This window comes from Macrosteles quadrilineatus, unplaced genomic scaffold (assembly GCF_028750875.1).
Source record: "Macrosteles quadrilineatus isolate MER2022 unplaced genomic scaffold, UCM_ALF_1.0 Scaffold_9__3_contigs__length_116548681, whole genome shotgun sequence".
Taxonomy (NCBI): Eukaryota; Metazoa; Arthropoda; class Insecta; order Hemiptera; family Cicadellidae; genus Macrosteles; species Macrosteles quadrilineatus.
The window spans coordinates 99,049,436-99,073,906 of NW_026542602.1; the positions used below are offsets into that span (position 1 = coordinate 99,049,436).

The 24,471-nt window shown below is 37.0% G+C and overlaps 1 protein-coding gene across 1 annotated transcript in view; it reads left to right on the forward strand.

The window, feature by feature from the left end:
* Window positions 1–1,065: 1,065 nt before the first annotated feature.
* LOC129004421 (tRNA dimethylallyltransferase-like) overlaps window positions 1,066–24,471 on the forward strand; it is a 152,190-nt gene continuing 128,784 nt past the window's right edge. Inside the window, exon 1 of the mRNA XM_054433001.1 lies at window positions 1,066–1,203. Coding sequence (XP_054288976.1) covers window positions 1,198–1,203 — 6 coding nt within the window. The 5' untranslated portion in view covers window positions 1,066–1,197. The remainder of the gene's footprint in view (window positions 1,204–24,471) is intronic.

Consider the following 24,471-nt stretch of genomic DNA (forward strand, 5'->3'; position numbering starts at 1 on the left):
ACGTTACAAGTCGTTTTAAGCTACCAGCTACCTACTAAAGTTCAATGTCATAGTATAGGGCCTACCCACAGCTGAATCCGAGGAAGTTGTAGCCTACCTATCCACACTTAAAACCAGCTCCGAAGTTGAACTTTACTTTTATAGCGAAAAAAAAAACTATTTAGGGTACAGTTGAGTCTGGATTTTCTAACATCATCGGGCACAGTAAGGTCGGATAACACGGAAAATAATGAAAAACACATTGTAAAGCTTTTAACAATTATATTGAAACATTGAAGACGTTTAAATTAGACACATCAATCTGTGCATATTGCTTATTCCTTAATAAAATAAAATAATGTATTCAAAACTTTCTTTTCTACCGAAACTATATATTAAAAACTTAACAGCGAAGTATACACATTCAACAGATAAGATAGATGATTAAAAAAACAAGTAAATTATATTTAATAAATGTTCCTTTAGGTGGACCAAAAATCACTTGGGATTTGTATTAGCACAGAGTTAGTACGGTAAGCAAAAGTAAGAGTAAGAGTAATTAAATCTTTTAGACGTACAAACGTAAAATTTCTGCAATGTAAGTTAAATAGAAATGAATGTGAAGTAAATTTAGACAAAAATAAATCTGCAAAAGAGTTATTTTACAAATAAAGGGAATTTGTATAAATATTAAGTACATAATCCAGATAGTATATTTTTCCCCAAGCATTAACTTTAGCTTCTCTGCGACTCGAAATGGGCGAATAGTATGAGGTAAATAAAAAAGTTATCATACATATGTGGGAAGAATAATACAGACTTGTTTTCTCTGTATGTAATAATATAATAGAAATTATTGATTGTCAATTGCATCTTTTAATCAAGAATGTAGGCATTCTACATAATATTTACATTGTTTAAGTATTTTGTACAAGACAATAAACCTGATAACGTTATGCTTCAATCCAATTCCAGCGGGACTGAAAGCGCAGGCAGTCTAGTACGAATGGAGTAAGCAAAAACGTGTGCAGCCGACTAAAGTCGTTCTGTTTTTTCGTGACGTCAGTTAGTAGTCTCGTCATGGCCGCGATCGCGAAAGACGGGTTATTAAATAAGTTACCAATTATTGTGATTTTGGGTGCGACTGGTACAGGAAAATCCAAATTGGCTTTGGAAGTTGCAAAGCAGTTCAATGGTGAAATCATTAGTGCGGACGCAATGCAGGTATTTATTTCAAATAAGCTCTATCTCGTGTCTTACCACCTAAACATAACCTCACTTTTAACCTAAAAGTAATTGAATGCTTTATAATATGAATTTATATGATTGTTAAGAATAAGTTGCATTTGTAATGGAATAGATACAATGTGAACTTGATGTTATGAACCTATTGAGTGAAAATTTTACAATCCTACGTACAAAATGAATTTGTTCCACTAGAGAACATGTGATTTCAAACCAAGTTTCTTGTTTTTGATTATAAAGTAGGCCTATTAAATTATTTGATGCAATGGTATCAATCTAAACATATAAATAAAATGCTGTTTTTTTTTCAATTTTTAAAGGACTACTTACGAAGGCCACTTAAGTTATTTTACTGCGCACTGCTTCGGTTATGTTAGGATCCGGTTACCATAAATATGTTTGTAGGATCGTAGGACTTTCCTCGTTTTGTTATGAATCGAACGATACCAGATGAGTCATAAAAGGTTTATGACAATCCAACCTAATATAACCGCCACATCACGCTGTAGGTATAAGGGTGGCCTAGCCTACGTATAATACGAAAGTAAGTTATCAACAAAATTCAGGGAATGAATCAGTTCTTTAGTAGGCTTAAATTATCCTGACTTAACCTTGTTACACTACATATTTTATCAGTCCACCTGATCCTTGAAATAGGCCACCCTTAGTACTACTTATACATTTATCCAGTGATCGATTTGTAATAAATGATGTGCCGGAACTATAACCTATTTAACTTAATTTGATTGGTAGGCCTACTTATTTATGCCTATATTTTTATCTACCGTATTCGTAACAGAGGTAGGCCTACTGGAACTCCTTTTTGCCGCGTTCCTCCGCAAATCGAGCACTGCATTTATCACTATGAGTTTTACTTTTTTTTATTTGTTAGGCTATGTAAAATAAAGATGTCAATTGAAATACTGTAGGATAAATAAATAAATACATTCGGCCTAAATAAAACACATCGTAGCAATACCGTGTAATAAGTTACCTAGTTTACTTTTAATCCATCTGTTTGCGGAACATCTATTAAATTAGACTATAACCCATTTCAGTCAGGCGTTGATTATAACTATTGATTGATTAACTTAGGCTACCTACTCAATAATCCCAGATTGAATTTCAACTACCTAACTTAGATGGGATGAGTTGTCATCTTAGATTTGATCAAGAATGTTGTCAAATCACTTGTTGACAATTCAGAACCTTATGGGTTAATAGGAGCATTTTGGCCAATTGTGAAAGTTTTATATTACGTTGTTTAGCTTAATCTAGGCCAATTACATGCACTCGGCACCGTATTTTTAATTGGATTCAAGTACCTACGGTTTTGAACTATTAGGTACGGTATAGCGTAATGCATCCTCTAAAAAATATCGGAACACTTAAGACTGCAGCATGTACATTTAACTTACATTAAGACCCAATGCTGAAAACAAATATTCTATAAGATACCCTACTCAGTGTACATACTAGCCTCATGTCCTCATTGAATGCAACAGCAGGTGCAGTTCCGCAGAAACCCTACGATATATTATCAGATGAAATCTTCATTCGATATAGGTTTAAATTAAATATCAAATTGAAATATTTGATTCAATGTACAATAACTTAATGGTATCCTTCATACCTATCATGTAGGTAGTGTAGAAATATTTTTGCATAGCTATACTTCCATGGTCGAATCGTTCCATTCCATGTTGTAGCTTAGCGATAGCCACCCATGTTCTTTCCAACATTTTGTCCGTAGCATTGCATTGAATTGGCTGGATACCCTACCTCATGGAGTTTTGAGTTTTTATTCTAGGTCAGGCTTCACCGTGTGATATTCTCTTTTTTGCATCACCTTTAATTTAACGTTGGCTACAACCTTTTGCTGGTAGTGTTCCATTAGCCCATTACATCTTGACAGGGCTGCTGCAGTAAATGTGCCCTTTTGGCCTGGGTTAAAAATCCCAAGAGGTTTTAGCTTTGTTTAAGGGTGCAAAGAGAAAAATTTTCCGACTCGAACGGGGGCCAAAAGTATCTCTCAGGCCCATAGTACGTCACATGCAAACGGGGAATTGCATTACTTGAAGCAGGTGATCTGCTAATCAAGTATTTTAATTGGCTACATTTCCGTTACTGACAAGCTAAATGACCTGGGTAAACTATTTATGTGAGTAAAATAAGTCTAACGTATTTAAAACTTGGCATTTCACCGGTAATAGAATACTTTCCATTTATCATGGATATAAGTGTTGACTCTGTGGCTTTGGCTAGACCAAAGGGAGCAAACAGATCCTGAACTGTCTTTTATTTGTTTATTTGTTTGTTTACGGCATAATCGCCATTTTTACAATCAAAAACATGCATACCGGTAACAATTTGTGGATTTTTCAATTTGGTCTTCAAGCTAAAGCATGCACAACTATTATTCGAGTTTCCAAAAAATGAGTTCCTTTTGTTCTTTTCCGAGAAGCCTTAGGAGTCCTAAATTTAGACCTACTCTACGCTTTCAGTCAGAAGGGGTTTTAATACTTTTTCGAGTAAGGAGTCAACTCATAATCTAAACCTATTGCCCTAATTTGTTCAGGCGACCAGTCAAACCCCATATATCGGTGTTCTGCATTGAGTGTAGGCCCTATTCACTGGATCAGTCTGTATGGGACGGATGGACTTTAGATAAGCCTACCTCTACAGTCCCTTCTAGCATTTTGTGCCACTCCAAGCATCTGAAAAGGCGGAAGGTCCGTTCCGTCCGAACCGAAACACTTGCGTGCTCTACAGACGGCATCGAAACGGCTGATGACTCAGGTAGGCACGTCAGGATATCCTAGAACTCTTTTTCCGAACTTTCTTTCGGACAACGGAAGGTGCGGATGGTCCTGTCCCGGCTTTGGCGACCTAGTGCACACATAGGTAAATCAATGCTAAAAATCTTGGTAAAATACCGTTTGTACTGTCAATTATAACAGGTTACGTACCTTGACGTCCACAATTCCTTAGTCGGTATCCATGAATAAATTGTACTGTCAGTCGGTGCCGTCCCGACCCAGTGCGTTCTTAGCTTTCAATTTTCTAATTCTCGTTGTTCAATTACAGTACAAGTTATACAAAGATTATTGTCAAATAGGCTAAATATAAAGATGAATCTTACCATACTTATTGCAAAATAATTATTTTAGGTAACTTAACATAAACTAAATACAAATTTGATGCAAAACATTGTATGGCATGTTCAACATGCCTACAGTATACCTTAATTTATAGTGTTAAATGTTTGTACTATTTAGTTTGGAGGCTTGTTGTTATAAATTGTTATAACACCTAATTTAAAAAAAAAAAATGTTCACTGATTGGTGATTATCTTTAGTGTTGAAAATAATTCGGAGTGCTTTTTTTTGTTGGTGAAGATTTTTGTGTAAGATTTTCTTAGTTTCCCCTCCATAAATTGCTATCTCATAAGACATGTGAGAATTTATTAATACAAAATAGATGATTTCTAAGGTACGGTACCAATATCTCACACCCTTGACATTTGTCGCAGGGTGCATCAGCCTTTTGAAATTTTACCAATTAGGCTACAAGCTTAACATGTTTATCCCAATTTAAGTTTTGATCCAATATCAGTCCGAGAAATTTTTTATGCTCTACTTGACTCATAAGACACTCAGTTTGAATCATCAATGTAAATGTTCCGGATAAATTTAGATCTTGATTTTTTTTTGGATTTTTACTGCTGTTACTGCTTTACTTTAATACTTTATTCCGAAATGGCGACTATACAAATGCTGGTATTTTAAGGCAAGTATGAATGGAGATGAGTGTAGGATGAGTGGCGCGATCTTTTAGTCTTGTTACTGACTAAGGCCGACATATTCCTTAGACTCAGCTGATTAATTAATAGCCCATACAGCAAATGGCAACTAAGGAACCTACGTTTATTGTGGAATCCGAACCACTTTTCTGCCTTGTAATTAACAAATTGGTCTAATCATCAGGATAGTTTTGCGGATAGTTGTAGTACTCATTAGTGCAGATGTAGTCCACACCAGGGAGTATCGCATCCACAGTGCATGCCCATAAATATCCACAATTTCTGCAGTTCGTACCCTCACTCTGATGAAAGATTCGAGTAATATCACATCTATTCCTAATAATATCACATCCTTATTGATGTATAAAACATGTCAGAGGTGTTTTAAATGAAAAAAGCAGAAACGTTTGGTGTGTAAAGCACTTCATACAGCTAAATTATTTTAAAGAGAATAAAAAATTGAACCCGTTTGTCTGGTTGTTGTTCACCACCCATGGTTGTTGTTGATTGGGTGTTGGTACGGAAGATTATTGATACTTGGGCGGTTGGTAAAGTAGGGTTGGTAGAATTGCTGAAGCATCTCGAAATGGTGGGCACAGTCCAGGGCCCGGGTGAGATGCCAACCTCAAGGCTCTCCTCTGTTGCTCTCTCTATTGCAGGCTGGAGATGCGGTTTAGGGGCTGTCGATAAGAGGGGATGGGTGTAGGTGAGGACGGGGCGTAGGTGAAGACAGGTGAGGACGTAGGTGAGGACGGGGCGGGGCGTAGGTAAAGACAGGGCGAATGTGTCCTGTATAAGGGCGTAGGTGAGGACGGGATGTTTTACCGAGGAGTTTAAGATGTTCAAGGGTCACGAATCACGGGATGAGAAGGAACACGGACAGCAACTGTCGTTGAGGATGTTGCACGGAGGCGGGTGGTGGCTCTTTTCTTGGAGTCTATGGTGGGGACCAAAGGAAAGTTTGAAGTCAAGCTTGTCTCCGAGGTAGGTGCAGGACTTTAGGGTGTGACGGACTATGTTGAAATGGATGGAATCTGATTTTGTTCTGCGGAATATTCTGGAGTTGAAATTAAAAATAAAAGAGTTGGGTATTTGCAGCCTTAAAGGTGATACGACACCAGAGGCAGTAGGAAAGGTAGTTTTAGAGGATAATTTTTGTTATGCAGATGAAGGTGTCATAACGCCGGTTAGAGGTCCAGAATGCAGTGTCGCCAATGAACCGAGCGAGACCACAGAATGTGTTATAGGGATGTTTGGGATGGACGGAAGGTCCCGGATGTTAAAGATGTAGAGGAGAGGGTTGATTGCGGACCCTCGGGGACTCTGGCATGGAGGGTGAATGATATGAAAAAGGGTGCCACGATGGTGGACAAGGGCATTGCAGCCGTTGAAGAAAAGGGAATTCTATCTGATCTATTTATTTATTTGTTACACGGCATGCACCATTTTACATAGTATATATACAGAAAAAGCTTGCAAAGCAAAATAAACCAAAACTGATGATTGGGACAGGGAACTGGAGGTCAGGAGTTTCACACAGAGCAATTTGGTTTTATTTTGTAATAAATAGGTACTGTAACTCAAAGCCTACATACCAAAACACTTAGTAATCTGTAATAGGCTAGTTATTTTTTATGATGAAGTAGATTTGTTTGAAAAAGTTAAAAAACCTGAAACAAGCATTAGATTTTTGGGTGTCTCCACATCCTATGGCCTTGTAAGAAACTCTCTGAGCATATTAATAATGTTGTGTGACAGGTACAGTCAAAAAGAGTGAAATTTAACCATTAAATCAGTACCGTAGTCAACAAAAACATTTTGGTATTCCTCTGCTTGAAAGACTTTGCTGCATGATTTTGTACCTTCAGAGTTTTGTTTCTACCATTCATGGTCATACATGGAATCGATTGCTTGTGTATTGATATTATTATTGAAGCCTAAAGGTCCAATTCCTATTCTGCGACTGTTATGACTCTAGTCACGCGGCTCTAGCTGCGGCTGAAAAAATTGACTGCTCCAATGCAAAGTAAATGCAACCCATTCCTATCGAGCGTCTACAGGTAGGATTGCGACTGGAACAAATTCAAAGTTTATATATACGGTGTATGAGGTGTGTTCGAGCCGTACGGCCCTAGACACGCGGCTGCAGCCTAGGTAATATACTCTAAGGCTAAGGTGATTTAAGTCTAGAACTTAGGTAAATCCCGAGCTCGGAAACCGGCCCTAAATACCCTACCCAATGGGTCTTTACCCAGGCCAAGGGAATATAGGCCTACCCAAATACCTCACCCATTGTGTCTTTACTCAGGACTTGGGAATATACCCTACATACCCTACCCAATGGGTATTTACCCGGTTCTCATTACCAACAGGTATGTGTACTTCACTGGTGGTTGAACACCAACACCAAATCTCACCAACCATATTTAAATAGTGGTCCTCCGTACCGGATGCGGGCCGTATTTAAATCAGCTGACGAGAGGTGCAACTGCCGGTGGTAAATCAAGCAGATAATCGTTATCACTGAGTGTTTGCCTGATAACGACGACACACGGGATCTCCAGACAAACATGTCGGTCTGTCTGTTCGTCTGTCACTTCTCGTTCAGTTGTTCACACGTGGATGGCAAACACACCAACATTCCGACCAAACACTACTTGTACGACCATCCGTACATGGTATACGACCATTGACTCTTGGATACAGTACTGAAGTAGTAGCCCCATCTATATGGACCAGCGGTAGCCAATTTTTTGTTAAAAAAGATCATAGTTGAGCCACTCACACAGCATGCCACTGTCTAAAATACTATTTTCTCCCTTAGATTTTGTTACTAAGGTAGTTGAAGTGACATAAAAGATGCTATATCTCACAATAAGTCGTCTTATCAGTTTTAGTTGGCTTAAAAGTCCCCATAATCGACAGATTTTATTTACATCAGCTCAATCTGTCGGTAGCTCAATTCAACCAAGTCCATTTTGATTCTAAAACTGGCGAAACTTCCTGATGATGGAATTTTTAGTCATATCAATAGTCAAAAGGTACGATAGAAATTTTTGGTCAGTACTAATTGACGTCAAAACTCAATTGTATACCTTAAAAGATGCGACTATTAGCTATTCTCATTCTTACAGTGGGAAGAACTTGAAATAATTTCAAGAGTTACCATTTAGGTCTATTGTTTATTTGTTAATTGTTGTCAACTCGTATGTCGTAGTACGTTCAAGTAAATTGTATCCACTTTATTGGGTTTTTGTGAAATCACATTATTCTTCATCATTCTTCAGCTTAAGCATTATTTTACCAGACACTATGAAATGTTTGAACTGCCCTACAGCGTGAGAACACGCTGAAAATCTCTTTTTCGGTGAAAGTGTTGTAGATAAATGTCCGTCAAGGGATGAAACGCCCGGGGTTGTGTTTTACGATTCTGTAATACAATGAGAGTTATCTGTTACACGTCTTTTGTAGAAAAAGGTCGCTGGCCTACCTTGGATCGCTTGACATTTTCTTGATCTTTCACTTAATTCATCACCTCTTGCGTTTATTTTTATTGGGTTCAATATAGATTTCATTTTCCCACTGGTACGTCTGCCAAAACTTATTTACAACGAATCAGAAAAGGTGTTTTTGAATATATGGTTGTTCGTTTGAAAGATTAAATGATATTAAACAGAAAATTGAAACTGCGAGTTAGTACAAGGTCATTATACAAATGTGTCAGATGTTAATTTCAGCATCGATTTCGTCATAGCCACCTGTGATGATGTATTGAAAGTGGTTATTGATGAGCTTAAGTTGTGTTCGATCCGATATCACAAACTAGCTACTAAATAACATACAGTATAAAATAAACATTTTAATTTTGTTATTTGGGGAAACTTTTATATTTCCAGCTCATTAACTAGGTTGTTATCGGGGGCCTTTTGACCTATTTGATTTCATATCCTGGTTTGCCATTTGAGCTGCTCAAAATAACTAGTGATTAACTTTTTGTGCTGATAAAACAACTCTCTTAAAATTAATTTCAATAATTTGTAGTGAAACTCACACAATGACTTTACAATTTTACTTAATATACGTCAATTATGAGATGACGATCTACTTTTGTAAATTCCATTGAAAACTAAGAATCTTATGGCTGCTCAATTTAAAATTAATACTGTAATAACTGTGTTATAATTGTCATTTTATTTTATGAAATAGACGGTATATGAGTAACTGTAATTTTTGGAGAATAGTTTATATATATATATATTTTTGCCTGTATTGAATGTGTACTCATCTTTACTAACCAAAGAAAAATAGATGGAGCAACTGTAGCGTCTACTTTCTTTCTAGTCGGTTCCCCTACCACGTTTTTTACTTCAGTTGTTTAATTAATTGTTTTAAGTAAATAAACAAACTGCTTCCCTACGTGTCGATCGAATTTATGTTTCTTTAAACTCCTTACACAGTAATGAATGGTAAATAACTCTAAATTATAGCACGCACAATTTTGCTTCCTATTGCTCTGAGTTATGGCGGTTTTGATCACGGTAATAGTTTATTTGTATACTTTTTAAATCAAAGGAATAAAACTTATTACATTTATTTAGAACCTTTGACTATTAAATAGAACTTTATAAGTTACCATTGAAATTTTACTACAGACTACAGTGAGAAGTATGTTTCCATGTTGAAGTTTAAACCAGTTTTACAAAAAAACATATTTACCACTAAATGCAACTAGACAACTTTTTCTTTAAGCTATACAGTTTTTTACACTAAACTTTTAACCAAGCAAAAGAGAAATGAAAATTTCATAGAAGTACACTGTTTGGGGGTTACTTGGACTAGGTTTAAACTAACTAATAAAGCTACATCCATCAGCTGGAAATTTTTTTGGGACGAATGTCAAGGGATGGAAATAGTTAACGATATTTTTAAGAAATTCCCAACCAAGTGGTGCGTTTGCACTAATGTATGAACACCTTCGAAAACTGTACATAAAAAACACGCATTTGTGAGAACATATAACATATTATGTTACATGTTCTCACAAATGCTTGTTTATGCCATAATGCGAAAACTCTTCTTTCATGTGTTACTTCCGTTACGTTGTTTGAAACGCTATTTTCACTTTCGCTGTTTGTTTGTTGTGTTGTTCGCCATTTCCGCCATGACATTAGTGTAAACAGTAAACATCCGGTACCAGGTGACTGTATGTGTAGCCTTGTATTGGCACGTGCCTAGGTCAATGCCGAGCCGAACTGCAACAGAGTCGCCTCAACTGTGGAAAGCAAGTTCGGTACATTAGTCTTCAAAAGCGGTATACCGTTGTATTTAACGAGTCATGTTGTTGTTAGGAGCAATTTTTCGTCAGATAAATAATTACCCATCATCTTGTACAGTCCTAGTTTAAAATTGAAAGAATTTGAATTTCAGCAAGGGCAAATACTTTCAAAGATTCCTTGAACTGGGTTCTAACTGATTGTAGGTTGTTAATCGATATACATGGGATGTCCGCTTCAGTATGCTAAGTCGAAGGAAATTGGATAAATTGAATAATGTTTCAGTAGTAGTTCCCAGAGTTGTGCGATAATTTAACGGAATCTTTAATTGAGACGTCTCAACAACTTTGAAGTTCCGTGAAGCCCTCCGAACAACTTCCCCCCTTACTACCCCTTTTGTTTTCCAAGAGCTCAATCGGCTACAAGTGGTGTGTTGTAGTCTTGCTATTCCTACTGCAAATAATTTCACCTTCATTGAATGAGTCGTTTTAGCTTTAGTTGCCATTGCATTAAAGCACATGCAACCAGCCAAATGTCAGAATTCGGGAACGTTAAAATAATCTTTATTATAATTGAGCGGGACAAAGCGAAGCTCTATAGAGTCGAAATGTAACTGAATGAACGGATTTCGTGACCAACAGATCTTTTAATTATGAATGGCTAAGTAGAACCGTTTCAATGAATTTGGTTTTAAGATTTGTTTTCGTGTTTATTCTGATAATGTCTGTTTGCCAAGCCTGTAGGTTAGGAGCTTACGTTGCCTTTTGATACCTAAGATGCTTATTCTTATTACTTGTTGTTTGATTTTGTGCCATTGTATTGACTGTGAATTAATTTACTTTGTTCGATTAGTTTCTGAAGTGAGAACATGCCATAGTATTGACTGTGAATTAATTTACTTAGTTCGATTAGTTTCTGAAGTGAGAACATTCTTGAGTCGTAAAGACGTTGAGTTTTCCTCACGCCAGAAATTGCAGTCTTAGGCCGGGGCCACACTTGTAATTTTCAACCAGCGAGACTGTTTTTTCCGTTTTCACGTGCGACGCACGTGAAACAGTTTGCCCGTGGCCACACTCGTCTTACGAGATAGGTTTTTCGGGCAAACCAGCGAGACTGATAGAGCATGCCACACTGGCAATAAAAATCGTCCGTGTCCGTGATACGCACTCCCCTCCCTTCCACGCTCTCTGTACAGGTTAAAACTAGAAACGTCCGTGGAAAAAGTTCAGCGAGATAAGATGAGTGTGTTCACTCCCATAAGCCGCAATGCCCCGCGACTAGTTTTACGTGCAACGCCCGTGGGATGTTAGTAGAGAATACACGTGCAATTCCGTTTGTCAGTCTCGCTGGTAAAACCAGTGAGACTGACAAACGCGTTCACGGACGTTTTTACTCTAGTGTGGCCTGCCCCATATACCGTAATGTATCTCTCAAACCCACGGGTAACGCCCGTGGAAAAAATTCAGCGAGATAAGATGAGTGTGGCCCCGGCCTTACGAGGAACATGTTTCCATACATGTAAACCATCTCAACCTGTAAAGGTAATGGGAATCTTGAATCCTGAGCTGGCAGATTTGAAGACGATCAATCCGATCCAATTTCAAAGACCTTTTCAATCGATCAAAACACAATTAATCATCTCTTCACGGTACGCCAGTAAAAAAAAACTCTGTGTCCCAGCCCATTCAAAACTTCCAACCCTACACCGGAGGTTTAAAGGGCTGCATCCTCTGGATCCTTGACCTCGTCTTCCCACGGTCGGTATCTAATCTGAGGCTAGATATGGGCGAATAATCGCCGACCTTGTCTGCGGGGGCGCCGAAAAGGTTCAGTATCGCTCGCCACCTGTCGCGGAAACAGGCCGGACCGGTCCCAGATTTGGGGGAAAGTGGCGGGCGACAATCGACCTTATTGAGTTCACTTTCCCACATCCATAACAGCGCTTGAGGAAGCTAGTGTCTGCACAGTTGGGAAAGTTGCTATGGTTCGCCAATTTCGTTTTGGCGGTTCCCAGTGGCCTGTTTGAGTATTTGGTCACGCGCTTTTTGCCTGACTGGAATCAATGTTTTCGTGAAGCGCCGCAGTTGATATGGAATAAAATAGATTTATAGTGAACATGTAAGATTTTTTTGATCGACTGACTGATTCTTTATATGATAAAAGTCTTACTGTTTGCTGATTTGGATTGCCAATTAGAAAAATATACTTATATCTATTATTCATTCACAATCCTAAGGAAGATAACATATTTACAGTAAACATTACACTAGGTACAAAACATATATTTCTTGCATCTGAACCCCAAAATTTGTTATTCGTAACTGAAATACAGCAAGTCGTATTTGCATGTGATACAGCATGTGTATACACACATTTGAAAGTCCGCCCTCTATGAATCAGATATATTCAGAAAATATAAAGTTAGCATCACCCCAAAATTTCCCCCTTTTAATCTATTTGTTAACTTTTCGTTATAACCACACAAATTTGTTTATTTGGTTTCAGTCGTACAAATTTTGAAAGAAATTGAAAGAATTTCAAAAATTAATTTGGTTAACTTTCACCTAGCATACCCACATTAAAAACATGTTTAAAATAATTGTAAACCTTTAAAATACTTCTGTGTACTTGAGCATGTACCCGAATCGTAATTTTGTTTTCTACACCAACACTTTTAATCGACGTTGTTAAACATCGTCCCCATTTTTTCCAGTCACCCCTAAATTTCAAATTTGCAAAACAATTGTATGAGTTGAAACATTGCACCAAACTCTCGGTATTAACTGTCGGTAAACTTCAATAGATATAAATACAAAACAAAGCCTCTGCAAATTTAAGTATCTCCACAAATCACCATTTTGTACTTCAACTTACTGCGCGTTTTGAGTTTTTTCAACATTTTTGAGTTACACGATAGTAGCGCTATGGGTCCAAAGTTATCACATTCGCCTGGGCTGAGCTCAGCAGACCGTCCAACGAGGTCAAGTGCAGCGTATCTCGCGAGATAAGTGACCTTTGACCTGCAACTTTTTGGACGATTTTGACCTCTTATGAAAGATTACTATAAAAAGAAACTATCCTTGATACAAAGCTGACTCGGCTGATTCTTTTCAACCTAAATAAATGGATTGTAAATTGTGTTTTAGAGTTTACGATTATGAATTTTTAAATGTGCAATACTATACCTACTATACTGTTCCAAATTTTAGAAGATAATTTATCTAATCATAAAAGGTTTATTCGTCCAAACATAGAATGTCAAAAATAAAATCGTATTTTTCTGCCAACAAATGTTTTATAAATTGTAATTTCTTTGCAATTCAATTGCTGTAAAAATCCACCATTGTTCATTAACTTATAATGTTTCTAAAATTTTAGAATTTTTTCCTCAGTAGATTAGTCACGTCTTCACAATTTAAGTAAGGATTTTTACTTCTTTGCATCCAACCTGACTTACATAAAAATCACCATCAACAGTTACGATCAATTCAGTTTTTCAAGAAAATTTCCTATTTCGTACTACAGTACACAAAAATACAAAACTATTTTCACACGGCAAGATCAAAGAACGGAAATTGATAAAGTAATACAATAGTAATACCTATATAATTCCGATAACTGGATTTATAAAGCGTTAGTGTTTGATATCGACACGTGTGTATCTCCGTGGCTAATTACATTTAATCCACATTGCTATTATTGTATCTCGACACAGTTGGCGTTTATTGTGTGGATTCAAAGGTACTTCACGTGTGACCTGAATACAGTTTCAGCTATTTTTGATTGCATTAGGTCGAGAATATTTCTACAAGATTATTTTCCAACTTTAATTTGAGTGTGTATGATTTACACCGAAATTGATGAATTTTTGTTTAAATCCGAAGCTGATGAACGTATTTACCAACATTTAGATGGTTTAATACATCATAAGTCTACTGGAATGTAATTAATAATAAATACATTTTTAACGAAAGTGTGTTGTTATTAATCTACACAAGTAGGTAATCCTTGGCCGCAGAATTAGTTAAATCAACTACAAAAATAATTCGAATATTGGAATTACTTCATTAAATATTGTTTTTGGAATGAATGAATATTATTATAGGCCTAATGCATTGATTAAGTAAATGCATTTCACTAAAATCACGCAGGTTCTTGTAACAACACTTTCGACTATTCACAAGAATTATGTTAAACCTAAGGTTAAACCCTCATATAAACATTTCGTTTGCAATGGTAAAACTTTAACGTGCATAACATTTGCATCAATAATATACCAAAGTAAATATGACATAAGTCATAAGTTCTTTATTCCAAAATAACAAATAATACATTGTATTGGAAAAGTCATTACAATAAACAATAGTGAAAACGGGAGATCAATATCTTTCCACAGTCAATTTTTCAACGTATAAGTTTTAAGTTTTTATTTTTGAAAAAGTTTAAACACAATGAGAAGAAATTTGTATTAATTTAAAAACACAGTTAACACATGCAGCTGTGTTTAACAAATACGACAACTTTTACTTCGTTAGCAGCATTTAACACGGTGTTAAACTAATATCTTTATCGGCAGCACTTGTTATCAAAGCTTGGTTATCAGTATTGCAATTTTATTGTGATACTCGCGCAGTTAAAATGGCCTTGAACAACACTTCCGCATCGTGAATCTTACACCTGATGGTGATAAGTCCAATGTAGCGATCGTTAGATAGTGATGGTTATAAAACTAGAAACAGGTTGTCGATAAGTTATAGGCCGTAAAACTTGTATGTTTTATCTGTATTCAAAAAACTAATTATGAGTGAGTGTAATTGTATGTTTAAAGGATGGTTGTGGAAATAATTAATTATGAGTGAGTGTAATTGTATGTTTAAAGGATGGTTGTGAACGATCATTCACTTGTAAAAGTTTTAAGTAGTTTTTGGATTTTGAATCTCATTTTCTGGATTTTGAAAAGGAACACAGAAATTTTAGGTTTAGTGCAAAATCGTGTAATACTTGTACTGTCCAGAAAAGTTACATGAAATAAATAAAGAACTGGAGGTATATATTATGATTGAACAACATTCTTTACTGAACACGTAAAACACAGCAGAATCAGGGTGTCTAGTTTATTTCCATTATAAAATTCAAGACTAATTCCAGACTTTTCAAGACTAATTCCAGACTTTTCAAGACTAATTCCAGATTTTTCAAGACTAGTTTTTTCAACAATTAGTGGGTGTTGATACCAAAATGTATCGATTCTCGCTTCTTGATACCGATACCAATTTTTATAGCTTAACCAAATTTTCTGAATAATACTACACCAACCCCTGTCTTTGTCATAAAGTAGTATTATGATAATGTGGTGTTTTCAAGTAAAGTAATAATGCGTCAATAAAAAAATCTAACTAGCAAATTTGGTTTTTTTTTATCATGAAATCTTCCACGTACCGTACACATCATCATCATTAACATCATCATTGACTGCAGCGGTTACAGAACAGCGGCAAAATCATGAACATTTCCCGCGACCTTGTAGACATCAATGACATCATCGTCGTCTCCCGAGGTCTCAGAAACGTCATCGTCATCGTCCGCGATCGCGGCAAAATCATGAACATTTCCCGCGGCCGTGTAGATATCATCGTCGTCTCCCGCGGTCACGGAAACGTCATCGTCGTCTCCCGCGGTCACGGAAACGTCATCGTCATCTCCCGAGGTCACGGAAACGTCATCGTCATCTCCTGCGGTCACGGAGACGTCATCGTCGTCGTCCACGATCGCGACAAAATCATGAACATTTCCCGTGGCCGAGCAGATATCATCGTCGTCTCCCGTGGTCACGAAAACGTCATCATCGTCTCCTGCGGTCATGGAAACGTCATCGTCATCTCCCTCGATCGCGGCAAAATCATGAACATTTCCCGCGGCCGAGCAGATATCATCGTCCTCTCCTGCGGTCACGGAAACGTCATCGTCATCGTCTGCGATCGCGGCAAAATCAAGGACATTTCCCGCGGCCGTGTAGACATCATCGTCGTCTCCCGCGGTCACAGACACGTTATCGTAATCTCCCGCGGTCACGGAAACGTCATCGTCGTCGTCCGCGATCGTGACAAAATCATAAACATTTCCCGCGGCTGTTTAGACATCACCATCATCTCCCGCGGTAACGGAAACGTCATCGTCATCGTCCGCGATCGCGGCAAAATCAAGGACATTTCCCGCGGCCGTGTAGACATCATCGTCGTCTCCCGCGGCCGTGTAGACATCATCGTCGTCTCCCGCGGTCACAGACACGTTATCGTAATCTCCCGCGGTCACGGAAACATCATCGTCGTCGTCCGCGATCGTGACAAAATCATAAACATTTCCCGCGGCTGTTTAGACATCACCATCATCTCCCGCGGTCACGGAAACGTCATCGTCGTCGTCCGCGATCGTGACAAAATCATGAACATTCCCCGCGGCCGAGCAGATATCATCGTCGTCTCCCACGGTCACGGAAACGTTATCGTCGTCGTCCGCGATCACGGCAAAATCATGAACCATTCCCGCGGCCGTGTCAGGCATAATTGTCGTCTCCCGCGGTCACGGAAACGTCATCGACGTCTCCCGCGGTCACGGAAACGTCATCGTAGTCTCCCGCTGTCACAGAAACGTCATCGTCGTCTCTCGTGGTTTCGGAAACGTCATCGTCGTCGTCCACTATCGCGGCAAAATCGTGAACATTTCCCGAGGCCGTGTAGACATCATCATTGGCTTTTGCGGTTACGTAAACGCAAGACGACGATCGCGGCAAAATCATGAAAATTCCCGACTTTAAAATCAAATTTAAGACTAAATCCCGACTTTTCAAGACCATTTTGAAATTCAATACTAATTCCCGACATTCCCGATTTTCCCGACTACTAGACACCCTGAGAATCTAAGACATGAAAAAGGTTGTAACAGTTAAAACTGTATGGGTTTTCCAGTTTGGTGGTTAACGTGAACCATACAAATTGCGTGTAAAACAATAAACATATTCAGACGAACTATCACACTGGCAGATTTTCTTACTTGTAGATAGGTATGAAGATTTATTATGAAGATACACAGTCTACGAAGCCTATGAGAGTGCACTATTTTCCATACCAATAACATATGTAATCCTTAAATTTCAGATCAATGGCGAAAGAAAACTAGTTTTAATCAAATAAAAACTTTCATTAAAACAAGCAATATTTGACGAAAACCTCAAATCTTCCAAAGTTAAGAAAGCAAATTAATAACATTCTTTTACAGAAAGTAAACCAAAGAATCGTCTTATAACACCTATAACATATATTTACGATTATGCTGTTACTAACAAGACGGTAAATACACAAAAAAGATGGTAAGTGGGTTTTGTATATTTACCGAGTAACAGTATAAGCGTAAATATATGTTTTAAGTGTTATAAGACGTTTCTTTTATTTACTTTCCGTAAATTTAATAACACGTACAATGCTAATCAAGTAGTTATTCTTTTGCACACTGCACATGGGATGTTACAAATTTACCTTCCACACAGTTATTTTAAACATCACAATAAGCAATAATTTATTTGCAAATACGAAAATGAATCACACTAGCAATTCATTGATGCACTAGGAAGTTGAGAGATGTAAATGAAGAAGTGAATAATGAATATAAAACGAGGCAATTGCAATCAGTTGAGGACAAATGCAGGCTGTGGCTGTATCAACATCAGTAGAATGCATCATTATCTCAGCGGTGCATCGTGCATCAGCTGCAATAACACCTCAAGGTCGATAGAGTATAGTACTATCAATACAATCACTGCGAGTACTATTCCATTAAATACAACTACTACGACTTAACTCCTTTGAGCCTATTCCACTACTACCAATACTACGATTGCACAGAGTAATATTCCATCATCAATACTACAACTGCAGTTATACTGTAGTGTACTAAACTTGAACTATGACTAAATTTTTTAGTACTATTTCATCGCTTACACTAATTCTTAATTACCATTACTACCGATACTGCAACTGCAGTTCTAGAGTACTATTTACACGACTGGGACGGGTGGCGTCGTCCTGTAATCCAGCTACTAGGAGGTCACGAATTGTGGATATTTATAGGCATGCACTGTGGATGCGATACTCTCCAGTGGATTAACGTCCGCACGGGTGAGTGCTACGACTATCCACAGTAGTATCCTGATAATTAGACCAATTCGTAATTACCAAGGCAAAAATGTGGTTCGGATTCCACTATAAACTGTAGGTCCCTTAGTTGCCATTAGCTGTATGGGCTATTAATTAACAGCTGTGTCTAAGGAACGTCGGCCTTAGTCACTAACAAGACTACAAGATCGCACCACTCATCATACACTCATTTCCATTCACACTTGGCTTAAAATACCTACTTTGTATGGTCGCCATTTCATAGAACAGTATTAACAGTATTTCATCACTACTAAAAAAGTAATATTTTTACACTGCAATTCAACTAGTACTTTTTAACACGAGCTGTATTAAAATTTCATGATACTAACCCAATACGACTTTCGGAGACGACAATCAAGCTTGGAACAAACTGTTAAGCGTAGCAAAATGCAATGCAACAAAAAACCTTGTATATGGTGTACGTACTCTTATATGATGTGGCATGCACGGTGAAAGATGCAGTGCTCCTCAAAATATCTTCTGCTACAGAGCTGAAGCCAGCTTAAATTTTTTTTTGGCAACCGATTTTGTATCACTTAACAACGTAATCTTGAATTTGTAATTCAACTCAGTTGTAATATTTTTAATTCGTTGTAAAACACGTAATATGACAAAAAATATCAAAATCCCCAAAGAAATACTTCTTTGAGCGTTGTAGACATCATTTATCATATCATTCACAGAGTTGCAGAATGTGAATTGGTGAACAAAATATTAACAAGGTTTGACCTTTGTATGAAATGGTGGCAAGCAAGTTTGCAATTCCGATAATTATTTCCAATTTACTACTGTAAACATATTGTTTTACTTTGTTTCCCAGTTCACACGGTCGCTACGTGGTGCTCTAGCGTCATTTGCAATACAACATCCCGGGCTATCTAGGTTATCTCAGAGTTCGCCCCGTTACTAACACTTTGAACACTTTGTAGCCGCGCGTGGCCATTTTTCTTGAAGAATTTCCAATAACTGCATACACGTTCTTATCAAGTGCATTACGTAAAGTAGTTTTGATGAGTTTGCTGTTTCACTGCACGTGTTGCTCGTGACCATTTTTCTGCAAACTTTTTCTACAAAGTTATCTTAGCGTAAAAAAGTTCAAACAGTTAATGTCAAGTTTTTACGCTGTTGCTGACGTTGCTTGGATAGTGTGTGAGTTGTTATTGCGTCGAAATATATTATTGTTTTGTTTTATACAACAACGCATATGTTGTGATTGAATCTTTTATTGAAATTAATATGTTTAAGATATATTGCTTTAGCGAATTAGTCTATTATAGGGTTAGCACTATTATTTAAGGGGTGCCCGAGTACAGAAAACCATATTTTCCATCTTCAGGGTTTCTAGAAACCAAAAGATTGTCAATCTATATAAGGTATATTTACTCTCATATCTTTTGCGAAATATGGGTTAAACGTGTAAAAATATATGTATTTAAACTAGTTTGCGGCCCGGATATCTTGATCATAGGATAGGGATCATTATGGAACGTTTTGCATCCCTAAAATAACTTTTAATACTTTTTATTCATGTTGAAAGATTACTACGCTTCATTTCCTAAGGCGCGCGATTTAATTTTGTTGTTCCCCAAATTCATCCGTCCTTTTGAATCATTTTTTAAAATGAGAATAACCAGTATAATATTGTTAGAAAACATTATGTATCCTCGTTTAAAATAAATCCAAGGCCTAAGGGATTGCGTCAAATGAATGGTGTGATGGTTTTGTTCCTGCTAGAGTAGCTGTTTCTTTATCGAGGATAATAAAAAAAGTTCTCATATCGAAAAAAAAACAAAAAACTATCGTTTTGTTTGATGGTCGAACTAGTGTCCTTCTGAACACTAGTCAAACATCCGGTATCTTATAAAATACAAAATTGAATTTATAACATTTGCACTAACATTTTTCTATTGCTCCCTGTTCAATGATGGAGTCATTTTTGTGAAATGCAGCTCTTCTCGAAACTTAAACAAAATTTCGTAAACCCTGCTTTGTATTTATCATGTTTTATTGGAGACATTTACTCCTATGAATTGTGCAGATTTATAAACTTGACTGTCATTATTTCGATCTAGTTTGCGTAACGCGATGCACCTTTGTAATTTGGTACATTGTATCTGGTACAAAAGCACTTAAATGTTAGTAAACACGATTTCTCAACAGATAAGCTGTGCACTTGAAACCCAGACGTTCGCGTGGCATTTTTATTAATGAAATCAACTTCCATCAACACAAAGTTAGTTGATTCGCTGACAGCGTGTAATTTAATCCAGCGACCTCTGACCTGGCTGCCGCGCGCGCATTTTTGTGCCAAACTCCAACTTTGTATCCCGAAGGTTCATCGGCAGGTGGAGGTCAAATGAGGCGAATTCTTTCGTAATTATTGACTCTGCATTTGCTCTTTCTGCAATTGCGTTTTGGTGAAATTATGGCTGGTGCAGCGTCTTTGCTATTGTAACATAACCTGTTTGCGTCGTGGTGTTTTTATTGGTTATTCTGTTTTTTGTGTTTTGCGTAGTTGGCGTTTTGGTTGGATTATTGCTGGTTCAGAATTGGAAGGTAAAATATAATTGTTGAATGCAGGTTTCTAGAACAATAAGTTCTATTGTTTCAAAATTGATGTGGTTTTATTATTCCATTGATCTGTTCTGTAGGCCTTTGTAATGGGAGAACATGTTTAAACTGCTTGTATTACTCCCCTTTCAACTTTATCAATGGCAATGTATTGTTGTTAGGTTGATTGAATAATTATGTGCAGCCAGAGATCCAGGGGAGGGGGTTTGGGCAATTATTGCTTCCCTCTGAAAACTTATGGATATTTGCGGAAAAATCTGTTCTTGTACGCATTTGAAAATTACTACACCAGTTTTATTCAAGATTGTTTGTCAATATCAATGTTTTTCCCTAAATTACCTGTCTTAAAAAAAAAAAAGAATAATAAAGTAAATAAAAAAATTTACAAAGCAACAATTAATTAGTTAAATTGATCACAGTAATATTAATCGTACTACACATTGGAAAATTAAACTTTTCCAGACATCATTACTAACATACAGTCTACAGTTAATAATAGACTCATGAACACATGCAAATAACACTAGTAATAATTTACTTCTCTTCTCTACTCTTATTCTTCGTATACATTTTCAATCACTCAGGTTTTTCCAGCCATCTTATTAGAGTTGTCAACTAAATGGTTTGCTCTTGACTCCCAAGTGTTTGCAATCGTTGACAGGCGCCTGTGACGGTCGCTGTCTGTGCAAACAGGCGAGACTCAGTGTTTGCATAGCGATGAAATCGTATCCCGCGCGAAGAGGAAAAAGACCCTGTTTATCCCTAAAAGCTGGTGAGAAATCCCGATTTCCATACAGTATTTAAAGTTGTGTCGTACATTAATTCGATAAAAGATTTTTTGATCTGAAGTGTTTGTAGAGATCATTTTTAGAGCTCAATTGTGAACAAAAGTATAAAAGTATGCAACGTGAATTTAGATATAATGTACTGTATATAACGTGAATAACTGATGGCAGAGCGCGACACTTCGGTCCTTGAATTGATGAGTTAAAATCCCTCATAACATCAATAGTATTTTATCGAAGCTGTGATGCTGCAACCCCAGGTGTCTGAAGCATCGAAGTATATAACACAACGGTTGTGTTATATACTTCGATGTTCTGTCTGAAGTTACGTGAAAAACGACCTCAGGTTAGAGTCTAGCGTCCTGGGACAAAAAAAAAACCTTTAGGCCTACATATTTTTAAATATTTATTATCTCATCATTTATTGATCCATCTTCTAATGTCTGTCACTGTAGTAAAATGCCTTTCTTCAGTTCAGTTTCTCATTACTTTGATCAAAATCGAATTATCAACCGGAGTCAAACAGGTGAACTCTGCTTTTGACATTGAATAATTACTAATACTACTTATTCCCTTGCCTAGGATATTATTTAACAATTAGTTTTGGAGCGTGGCTAGTATAGTGAATAGAACGCAGGACCTATGTCAAATGTCCTAGAAGACATAAGTTCTAATCCTGCTAAGACAATTGTAAAAGTGTCGGTGGGGGCGAGGGGTTCAGTGTTGGTTCCAGAGAGCACAGAATAGAAATAGAATAGAAACAGAATAGAAATTTTCTATTCTGTGCTCTCTGGTTGGTTCAGCCATTCTAAAACACTAAAGAAGAAAGGTATCTCTCTTCATATACTGTATTTTGTAACCTGAAAAACAGGTAAATGTACAATAGGGAATCCGAAATCACATATTGCTTATCTTGGTTCAAAATGTGAAGAAAAATCCCGCATCCCACAACCGATACGAAAATCAACAAGTGGGTGCGAATCGTTGGACGATATCAGCGCCAATTCTCGGTAGTGGCGAGTAATGCAAATAGTGATAACAGATATCAGTATAAATACGGCGCCTGCACCGCTCACCGCTCCTCCCATTGATAGCTGATAATGGCTGTTGAAGCAAACACTCTCGTAGAACTCGTATCTATGTTTACGCGCTACGATACCTAGGAAAGTGCATTAAATGATGATTCAACTAACTTCATGGAATCCAAGTGTATCCAATGGTTCGACATATTGAGTTCCTAGATGCTTCTTGTTTGCTAGGATTATTTTCTGAACCACAATGATGTACTCGTTCTCTTTTATCTAAATTGTTGTTTGATACATCCTCATGGTTGAGTATAAAACAATCCATTTACTGTAAATCTTTTGTTTGCTCATGAGGATTTATAACATTCCTATCGAAATCTTAGTTTAAAAGTAAATTTTTAGGATTGTTGTTAAAAGATACACTAGTTTCAATCATCATGTTTGGAACAAGGAAATCTGAAAACATCATGTATCCTATACACTTTCCCAGAAACGTTCTGTCCCGTTTCATTTCCTTGTCCTTTTCTCTGTAGTGATGTCTTAGTCAATGGTTTAACAATAATGGGTGTTTCAAAACGTACTCGATAACATAAGCAGCTTGTACAAGTGTATCTATTTGACCTGTTGTTTGTAACTAATATGGTCCAACATATTGGATAAATACTGTAATGATAGCAAAGATCGTATAAAGCGAATTTCCCTATTTTATTCACAGGTGGTGTGGTGGAAGGTTTTCAAACAAAATCTATCCAATCACTCAATTTACATAAGTAAACCACGAGATGAGTCACGTTTCGGAAAAATGCAATTTGAAAAAGTTGATATAAGAAGCTGGTCACATGGTATGGATTGTCACCTGCAGATTGTTACGGACTTCACGTGTATGCATCTTGCATAACTGTGGCATGTCGACGCACGTTTACTCGCCTACAACCATATGTTGCATTGTAACTTGCAGTAGAAAAACGTGCATCTTACGAGGGAATCGGGATTGATGTGTTAAAAATTGTATTATTGATCGAATGATAGACTTAATGAGTTGAAGATTTGTTGATTTGTTTGAGTTAAATCTGCGCGAGTGTTAAATCTTGATATGGTCAGATTATTAGCTGTAGTTTTTGCTATTGATGACATGTTTGTACTACTATGCAATTCAATGATAAACAATTTTCTTGTTACAAACATCCAATACCTCTGTCAAAACCAAAATGTAGGTTCAAGATACTAACTTAGTCTTGAAATAGTTCTTTAGAATAGTTTCTTTAGAAAATTACAGAATATGTTAGAAATTTACAAAAGCTTTCGATTTAAATTGTCGTCCCACTCCTTTATCCGTGATGTTTAAAAATTAAGTTGATTTCTTGTGTGGCAAACTCAAAGCTCTATATAAACAACCTTTTTACAACTATACTAGTTCAGTACATATACAATGTACCGGATTTATATATACATCCGTTATCACAAAAACTCGAGTAAGAATGATCCGAGTTTTGAGTAATTTGGTACAAACATGTTGTTTATTATAAACGAGTTCGCAAACTAACACAATCGGACCAACGAGTTTTTATTGGGTAAAAGTGC